The 10,029-nt window shown below is 52.0% G+C and overlaps 1 protein-coding gene across 1 annotated transcript; it reads left to right on the forward strand.

Annotated features, from left to right (window-relative positions):
• Positions 1-331: 331 nt before the first annotated feature.
• On the forward strand, positions 332-7,047 carry THAP8 (THAP domain containing 8). Its single transcript, XM_015821031.1, has 4 exons — positions 332-414; positions 2,044-2,236; positions 5,018-6,061; positions 6,901-7,047. The coding sequence occupies exons 1-4, from the start codon at positions 332-334 to the stop codon at positions 7,045-7,047; spliced, it is 1,467 nt and encodes a 488-aa protein (XP_015676517.1).
• Positions 7,048-10,029: the final 2,982 nt, after the last annotated feature.

The following is a 10,029-nucleotide window of genomic DNA, read 5'->3' on the forward strand; positions in this document are numbered from 1 at the left end:
CTATCTAATCTATCTATCTATCTATCTATCTATCTATCTATCTATCTAATCTATCTATCTATCTATCTATCTATCTATCTATCTATCTATCTATCTATCTATCTATCTATCTATCTATCTATCTAATCTGAAAGATAGAGAGATATATATGCTCCTCTTCCCTTTTCCTATCTCTATGGCCAGCGCCGTCGGCCTCCGCCCGGCGAGCAAAGACGTCACGGGCCCGCTCTGCGCAGGCGCAAGCGTGCGGGGGCGTGGCGGCGCGCGGGGGGCGTGGCGCGTGACGTCATCCGTCAACAAACGAACTCGGGGCTCCGGAGGTGCCGCCACGATGACCAAGTATTGCCGGGCGCCGCGATGCTCCAACTCGGCCGGGCAGCCGCGGCGGGACCAGCGGCGGCTCAGCTTCTACAAGTCAGCGCGCTTCCCGGAAGGACAGGGTGGGGTGGGCTGGGGGGTCTGCTTGGGACGCCCCCTGGGTCCACCCGCCTCGGGCCAGACTGGGGCTGGGGGGGGCATAGGGGGGAGAGGAAGCCCCCTCCCCACCTTGGCCTGACACAGAAACACACCGGGCAGGGCTGCCCTCCCCGCCCAGAGTCCCTGGACTACAACTCCCACGTGGCGTGGAGGAATGGACTTTGTAGTCCGGCCCAGCTGGGGAGGGGGCTTTCGGGGGAGGTTGCCTGGAGGGGGCCAGGAAGCCCTCTCCTGAGGGGGGCAAGAGACACCCTCTCTAGGAGAGATAAAGACCCCTCCCCAGGAGGGATAGAGAGACCCCTCCCCAGGAGGGATAGACCCCCCTCCCCAGGAGGGCTAGAGAGAGACCCCCCTCCCCAGGAGGGCTAGAGAGAGACCCCCCTCCTCAGGAGGGATAGAGAGAGATCCCCCTCCCCAGGAGGGATAGAGAGAGACCCCCCTCCCAGGAGTGGGGCAGGAGACCCCTGTGGTTGGCCTTTTTGGGGTCCAGAGCCACTCTTAATGGGGAGGGGGCAAACAGATCTTTGTTGCTGTTGCTTCTTATGGGAAAGGGTTTTTTTTAAGCAAGAGCCCCCTCCTCATTTTACTCCACCTGGAAGGGGAGAGGGGGTCTCTAGGGCTGAATGGGGGCTTGAATCTGGGGCTCCCCGGCAGCCCCATTAATAGGTGTAGCGTTTAAGGTACCAGCCTAGAAAACGAGAGACGGTGAATTCTAGTTCCGCCTTTGGCACGAAAGCCGGCTGGGTGGCTTTGGACCAGCTTATCCTACCTCACAGGGCTGTTGTAGTGTGGAAAAGAGGAGGGAGAAGGTGTGATGGATACCTTCACCAACTTGAGTTATTTTTAAAAACGAGAAAGGCGGGATACAAAGACTTGAAGTCTACGCTGCCTGGATCGGCATTGGGGTTTTCAGAAATGGGAGGAGATTATCTGGCAGATTTTCAAAAAGTAACGTTGACTTGTGCTGACTTCATGGATGTGTCGCCATGGACCTCTGGGCCAAAAGGGGAAGTGGTTGGTGTTTGCTTTCTTCCTCAAGACTGTGGTTTTTGTGCCTGGCTGAGGAATTCTGGGAGTTGAAGTCCGCAAGTCACAAAAGGGACCAAGTTTGAAGACCCCTGGTCTAACTGTAACACAAACCCAGAAACCTAACTTCATGTACAAGCTGTGAGTTTGGAATTTCTCTGATAACACCAGACTGGCTAGCAGAAGCAGGCTAGCCTGTTTTAATAGTCTATTAAAGTGACATCATTCTTGACGATAAATTTAATAAATAATACTCTCTGACGTAAGCCACAATGTGTTTTTATGGGGCCAAATTATACAGCATTCCAAAATGGGCAGAGCTTTTAACTGCACGCCCGTAGCTGCCATCCTGACTCCTTCCGACCTCTCTTGTATCCGAAGCTTTACAAAGAATGGAAGGAGGTTCCCGGTAAACGAGATAAGGGTGTTGGCAGAGAAACAAGGAATGCAAACGGCAGAATGCACCCTTGTTTCAAGGGCCTCTGTTTATATTTAATTGTGTATCATTAATCCTGATCGTTATTTTCCGTTCCCCTACAGGTTTCCCTTACACAGTCCTGAGCGTCTCCGGCAATGGCTGTCTCAAATGAACCAAGAAAAGTGGGTCCCAACCAAACACCAACACTTGTGCAGTGATCATTTTGCCCCTTCCTGCTTTGAGTACCGGTGGGGAGTTCGCTACCTGAAGCCCGATGCTGTTCCCACCATCTTCCAGACGTCGGACAGCCCACTGGTGAGGAATCCCGTTGCTTTTCCCCCATGGGATGAGAAGGGCCTGTCAGAGAACAGCAGGATGGAGAGGAAATGAGACTATTTAAGTCTCTCTTTGTAAAGTTAGAGCTGGGGAATTCTGGGAGTTGAAGTCCACAAGTCTTAAAGTTGATTAGATTGAGAAATCTAATCTAGGTGATCTTTCTGGTCCCTCCCAACTCTGTCCTTCATGACTGGCTGGGGAATTCTAGGAGTTGAAGTTTTAAAGTCACCAAGTTTGGACACCCCTGTGTTAAAAGAAGAACCAGCAAACCGGTGCTGGTGTCTTCCCATAAAATATATATATACTAAGTGCAAGGGATGTATGTTTCTATAATGTATTATTTGTTTATATCAGTGATGACGAACCTTTTAGAGACCCAGTGCCCAAACTGCAACCCAAAAGCCACTTATTTATCATGGGGTGCCAGGTGGGCGTGGCCGCGGTGGTCATGACAGACTGGGTGGGTGGGGCCAGGGCAGTGGGGGCGTGGCCCGTGTGCCCACAGAGAGGGCTCTGAGTGCCGCCTCTGGCACGCGTGCCATAGGTTCGCCACCACTGGCTTATATGCTGCCTATCTCACTGTTAACAGTAACTGTGGGTGATCTATAGAAGAATAAAAAGTAAAAACATCATACAAAACATTTACAAGTAGACGAAATAAGAGACCAAAGAGGAAGAGCATTTTATTTATTTATTCCCCTGTGCCTCATTCTGAAACCTCGGGGTTCCTATTCACACAATCCGGTTCCAGTGACTGTGTGCCAGAGACTAAGTGTCAGAGAATAATATTGTTTCATGCTACTATTTGGTCCCAGACCGAGTTGGCTGTAAACAAGTTCAGGTTTATCTCAGCTTGGGAAAGATAAATATCAGGGCTTTGTAGTTGTGTGTGTGTGTGTGTTTGCTGATAGGGCTTTGATTTCTGAACAGGCCCCTGGTGGCCACAGCTGAATGTTCCCGCCCTGTAGCAGGTTGGACTTAGATCCAGGAGTAAACAACTATTGTCAGGTGACTTTAAGTGCAGTTTAATTAGCCCTGGAGAGAATCAGGTTGAGAGACAGGTATGTGCCACGTGAGGCCGAGAGCTTGTTTGGGATAAAAGGCCTGGAATTTGCCGTCAGACAGGCCAAGCCCTTGATCCCAGGCTCCCAAACCTGAGAGATTAAGAGATCAAAGGGTTCTCCTGCCCTCAGGTGCTTTGAATATGTCAACTCCCTCTTCTCTGCGACAGCCCTTCAAGTAATGGATGACTGTGATCGTGTGGTCCCTAATTCTCCTCCTCCTCCTCAGTAGGCTGGTCATGCAGGCAGTCCTCAACTTACAATGATTTGTTTAGTGACCGAGGTTACAATGTCACTGAAAAAAAGGACTTTCACACTTACAAAACCGTCGCAGCATCCCCAGGGTCACGTGGTCAAAATTCAGACGCTTGGCAACTGACTCATATTTACGACAGTTGCAAAGTGTCCCGGGGCCGTGTGATCCCCTTTTGCGACCTTCTGACAAGCAAAGTCAATGGGGGGGGGGGGAAGCCAGGTTCACTTAACTGCCGTGTGACTAACTTTAAGAAGTGCACCGATTCATTGAACCGCTGCAGCAAGGTCGTGAAATGGGGCAAAACTCACTTAACAACTGTCTAACTCAAAAAATAGAAAGGTGGAGATCGGTTGTGGTCGTTCCTCTAGCCCAGGGGTAGGCCACCTTGGCTCTTTTATGACTCGTGGACTTCAACTCCCAGAATTCCTGAGCCAGCCATGCTGAGGGGAAAGGGAGGGGTTTCCATGCTGAGCCATGCTGGCTCAGGAATTCTGGGAGTTGAAGTCCACCAGTCATAAAGCAGCCTAGGCCTAGGCCAGAGGTAGGCAACCTTGGCTCTTTTATGACTCGTGGACTTCAACTCCCAGAATTCCTGAGCCAGCCATGCTGAGGGGAAAGGGAGGGGTTTCCATGCTGAGCCATGCTGGCTCAGGAATTCTGGGAGTTGAAGTCCACGAGTCATAAAAGAGCCAAGGTGGCCTACCCCTGCTCTAGCCAGTTCCCGCAACAGTTCATGGTACAATTTAGCCTCCAGTCCGCTCATCCTCTTTGTTGCTCTTCTCTGCACTCTTCCTGAGGTTTCAGCATCTTTCCTGTATCCTGGCAACCAGAACTGGAGGCAGGATTCTCAGTGTGGCCTCCCTGGGGCCGTGGGAAGAGCAGATTCACCACTGTGAATCCCGCTAAGGGTTTGGCTCATCCTTTCTTCCACTGATTAAATTGGAGAAGTGTGGGGGTCCCTGGTGGTCTCCGAGCTCGGTGGCTTTCTTGCAGACGTTTCATGAGCCAAACTAGGTAACATCTTCAATGCTAGAAGGGGGGGGGAGTTGCTGATGATGTTTCCTAGCTGGGTCATGAAACGTCTGCGGGAAAACCACTGAGCTTAAAAAGCACCAAAGACCCCACAATCCTCCTCCTCCTCTCTCCCTCCCTCCCTCCCTCCCTCCCCCTTCTAGCACTGATGTTTGGGTCATGAAACATCTGTGAAAAAAAACTCCAAGCTCAAAGAGACCCAGGGACCCCACAGTCCTCCTCCTCCTCCATTTCCTTCTGTCACAGAAGAGGTTACCTAGTTGGGTCCTGAAAGGTGTGCAGGAAAACAGCCCAGCTCAGAGAGCACCGAGGACCCCCCTCGTTTCAACCCCAAGCCACAAATAGCCTCCTCTACTGGTAAATTGGAGAGGGCTGCATTCGGCCGTTGACGGGTGGCCCTTTTTGTTTCAGAAGAGGGAGAGTCCTCACAAACCGGCTTCAAACCCATCGGCCAAGAAGCTGGCTCTCGATTGCGATGGAGAGAGGGGCACCCCAGCTGCCCAGACCCCGATCTGCCAGGAGCCTAACGCCATGGAGACCCTGGCCATAGCCATAGACCCCAGCGTGGCCGCCACGCCAGTCTACCTGGAGACCCAGTCTTCGGCTCCCAGCTTGGACTTCCAGACCCTCTCTGGACCCCTGGTCGGAGCGGTGAACCTGCTTCCTCTGGTCCAAATTGTGGAGCCCCTCAAAGCCGTCACCCTGGCGGTGGCTTCCCCCACGCCAGCCCTGGCGGGCCAAGCTTTGCAGGAGCCCCTGGAGCAGCAGGTGGTGGACTTCGTGGCCTCCCTGCCCCCTGCCTCCCTGGGAGCCTTGCCGAGCTCTTCCCTAGGGCTGGCTGGGCAACTGTGCGCCGAAGTGGCCTTGCCCTGCGAACTGGTGGCAGTGGGCGACCAGCCCTCGCTCCAGGCCCTGATGGCCGAGCCGGCAGCGGTGGCCGAGCAGGGGGCCCTGGTGATTGAGAACATCTCCATTGAGCCGTTCCTGGACGGCAGCCCCTCCGTGGCCGTCCCCATCCTGAGCCCCCTGCAAGGGTCCACCGCCACTGAGATGGTGGCCTATTTCGAGACCATCCCCACCGCCCCCGTGGCCGCCGCGGCCTCTTCCGGGGTGACGCCCCCCGAGACGGTCTTGTCCTCGGCCCTCAGCCTGCCCATCGTCTCCACCCTGCCCATCGTCTCCAACCAGGCCCCCCCGGAGGGCGAGGAGCTGAAGCTGGACGACGGGAGCTCTGCCGAGTCTTCGGAGGAGCAACTGGAGGAGCACGGCTACCACCGGAACGAGGGGACGACGGCGGAGCTGGTGGAGGTGGTGATGGGGCTGCAGAAGAAGGTGAAGGTGCTGCAGCAGAGGCACCGGCGGCACTGTGCCAAGCTGGACGCCATGAAGAGCGTGGTGGAGCAGCTCTGGAAGGAGAACTTGGCGTCGGAGGAGAAACTGAAGCTCCTGGAGGTGGTGAGTGGCCGGGCGCTTCCTTCGATTTGGTAGAGAAACAGGCACAAGGATCGACATTACAGGCAGTCCTCGACTTCCAACAGTTTGTTTAGTGACCGTTCGAAGTGACAACAGCACTGAAAAAGGTAACTTACGACCCTGTTTCACACTTAAGACCGTCGCAGCATCCCCGGGGTCACGTGATCAGAATTCGGACGCTTGGCGACTGACTCATATTTATGACGGTCGCCGTGTCCCAGGAATCACGTCATCCCCTTTTGTGACCTTCTGACAAGCAAAGTCAGTGGGGAAGCCCGATTCACTTAACATCCATGTGACTCATTTAACGACTGCAGGGATTCACTTAGCAAGGGTGACAAGGAAGGTGGTAAAATGGGGCCGAACTCCAACTTTATCATTATTATTATTATTAAGTGTCTCGCTTAGCAGTGGAAGTATCCCAAGGGAAGACCCGCGAAGAGCAGGCTCCGTTACCGTCGTAACTCTAGGACGACCTGTATTTCAAGATCTTGGGGCACAGTGAGCCACACTGGTTAAGGACGCTGCGACCGTCGTAAGTGTGAACCAATTGCCAAGTGTCTGGATCTTGATCACGGGACCCCGGGAATGTTGCAAGGGTCATAAGTGTGAAAAACAGCCCTAAGTGACTTTTTTCAGTGCCGTTGTGACTTAGAACGAATTGTTGTAAGTCAAGGACCACCGGGACTTCAACGGTCTCGCCGTGGGGGACACGACCGTTTCAGCCCCATCTGGACACAGCGGAGGCTGCCGGAATCCTATCCGACTGGCCAAAGGCTGCCCAGGTATCCTTAACCCCTTCTCTGCCCTTCCCTCCCCAGGCCTGCCTGCAGTCCAGCACCTTCGTGCCAGAGAGCGGCGGCGCAGTGGCCATCATCTGCCAGGACAGAGACCAGGCCATGGTCTACGCCGTGCCTCAGCTCTCCAGTGAAGGCAGCGAGACCATCCTCCGGTTGGAAGAGCAGTGAGCTGGGACTGAAGGGGGGTGGGGGGGGGCAGCTGAGAACAGGCCTTTCTGCACCTGGTTGCCCCCTCAGTCCTCCCCAGGGGGTGCCCAGAGCTTGCCCCCCCCCCCCGGAGCCTCTCCGTGGCCTTATTGCTTCAGCACCTTATCTTCTGGTTTCTCTCTGGGGCTACTTGAGATCATTATATATATACTGAACTTTCAGCCCATAATCCTTCTCGGGCCTCCCAGGCTGCTAATTTGCATTCGCCCCGGCTGGCGTGGCCGTGGCCCAGGGTGATGGGAATTGTAGTGCAAAAGGGAAGACTTAACCACCGTTCCCCTGCTTGTAATCCTCGCCAGCGTTACCGGACCAGCCAGCTTCGTCTCGGTGGCCAAGAAGTGTCCCATCCATTTTTGGAGGCCTAGAACGTTTTGTCTGTTGGTGCTTTTTTTTTTTTTTTTGAAGGCTTCAGATTTGGCGTTTGCAAGGTGATTTTCTTCCTGGAGGGGCTGTTGGCCTCTCCAGATTTCCACACTGATTCAAACTAGGTGGGAAAGATGATTCTGGGCTGCTGATCCCAACTGAGTCTTTTATGCAGAGCTTACAATCTGATGGGGTTGAATGGAAGCTGGAGGGGACAGGAAGTGAGTGTAGGAAACACGGTAAGGAGAGAGGAGAGACTCTTTTAAGGGGCCATGAACAGCCAAAAAGGGAAGTGTGGAAAAGATTTGACACACGGCAACAGTTGACAATAGGCCCCGTGAAATTGGAAACGTAACGTGTGTTTTGCAGCCACGAAACCAGCTGGAGTTGTGTGTGCCCGCCTTCTTCAACCTGGCGCTCTTCACTTGCTTTAGAGTAAATCTCAGAATCCCTCAGCGATACAAGATGGGGCTTTTTGTGAATTGTAGCTCAAAAGCATCTGGGGAAACCACCAAGCTGGACGTGAAATTTTCAATAGACAAGATTAAGAACAAGATTAATCTTGTTCTTAATCAAGATTATTATTATTATTAATAATAATAATAAATAATTAAGAACAATTCAAAGAGCGTTTAGACTTCTTTCTGCTTTTCTTTGTAATTGTCCTGTAATTGTCCCGAAGGCCAAAATGTCTCCCCAACTGGCTGCCAAATAGGATCCCGAGTGAGTTTTGATCATAGATCCTTTCACTGGTTAAATCTTCATTTTTTTTTAAAAAAATAAAATACACTGGCTTCTGTGATTAATCCAAGCGTTGGAGGAAAGATTTCATTAAAGATTTTACAAAGGCATGCCCGTCTTCCCCAGCCTGGCGGCTTTCAGATACGTTGGGCCTAAAATTCCCAGCCAAGATAGCCAAAGGAACTCTGGGAGTTGTAGTCCAGCCCACCTGGAGGTTGCCAGCCGGGGAAGGCCAGGGTAAATTGAGCAGGGATGATCTTTTTTTGCATGTGCTGTGTGTTTATACAGGTCTGTAATTTAAACAAACGAATAAAAGGAATCTTATCAGAAAATATTTTGCTTGGCTTTGATTACATCAGGAGGAGGGAAGCCATGACTTTGGATCCAGGCATGTCTACAGTCTTTCAAAGGTTAAGACGGCGATCGTGTGACCCAGGTCCCCATCTTGATTTTTTAAAACTTCCCCCGTGAAAGCCCTGGCTGGATCTATGGCTCCCCACCATTCACACCAAGCACAATGGAGTGCCTTCAAGTGGGTCAGTGCTTCTCCGGTTAAAGAAGCGTGGACTTCAGCTCCCAGGATTCCCCAGCCAGCATTCTAGGAACTGGAAGATGAATGGACTTCAACTCCCAGAATTCCTCAGCCAGCAAGTTACTGAATTGGAAAATGAGTGGACTTCAGCTCCCAGGATTCCCCAAAATTCTGCCTTCAAATTTACTAGCATGCTTTAAGATGAGTGGACTTCAACTCCCAGAATCCCCCAGCCAGCATGCTATTGAACGTGAAGATGTATGGACTTCAACTCCCAGAATTCCCCAGCCAGCATGCCAGTAAACGTGAAAGAGATGTGGACTCCAACTCCCATGCTCACTGGGGATTTCTGGGAGTTGAAGTCTACGCCTCTTAAAGTTGCTGAAGTTGAGAAACATAATGAAGTGGATGATGGGTTATGGTGCCGTCCGAGCATGGAACTGTTTGGAAACCAGCCAATTCCACATTAGGCTGACTAGCCAAGGAACCAAAAGCAAATCGCGATGCTTTACCTCACCCCTTACATAAATCTATGGTGTGATCACACTTAGTTATATTTTGCATATGTCTGCTCACCCCCCACCCCCCAACCCACCACGAGTGAAGTTAAGAGCTGGAAAAGTTGCAGACCGAAGCAGATCTAGGAGGGGGGGGAAATGGAGATTTTAAGGCTGGAAGGCAGCCAGGCAGAGTGAGTTGTGGCATATAAAATTAGGCAGGATGAGATTTATTTTCCCAGAAGGAGATGGCAATTCTTCTGTGCAGTTGGCGAGAAAACCACGTTCCTCCAGACTATTGATATCCCAATCTGGTTTGCGTTCCTGGAATTTTCAACTGGCTGAGGTTTTTGGTTCTTTGCTTAGCTGCCTTCACAACAGACCGTTGTCGTGCGGTGTTTCTTCTGGAAAATTCGGGGGGGGGGGAAGTGGGTTTGGTGTTGTGTTGTGAAGGGGCTGGCCAATCCCCAGGAGATGGTGAGTTCCAGTCTCACCTTAGGCACGAAAGCCGGCTGGGTGACTTTGGGCCAGTCACTCAGTCTCAGCCCAGCCCACCTCACAGGGTTGTTGTGGGCAAAATGGAAGGTGGAAGGAATAGTAGGTACGTTTGCTTGCAGAATAGTAAAATCTGGATAAACATCTAATCATCGAACGGTCCTTTCAGTGAAACTGCCGCACTGTGAAAAAATGGTCAGAAGTCCCTTTTTTCCAGGGCCATTGGAGTTTTGAACCGTCACTAAACGGACCGTCGTAAGTCGAGAACTACCTGAACGGCCATTGGCCCCCTCTCTGGAGAGAGGTCTGCCAGCT

Source organism: Protobothrops mucrosquamatus, unplaced genomic scaffold (assembly GCF_001527695.2).
Source record: "Protobothrops mucrosquamatus isolate PMUCROS unplaced genomic scaffold, P.Mucros_1.0 scaffold1232, whole genome shotgun sequence".
In the NCBI taxonomy this organism is placed as follows: domain Eukaryota; kingdom Metazoa; phylum Chordata; class Lepidosauria; order Squamata; family Viperidae; genus Protobothrops; species Protobothrops mucrosquamatus.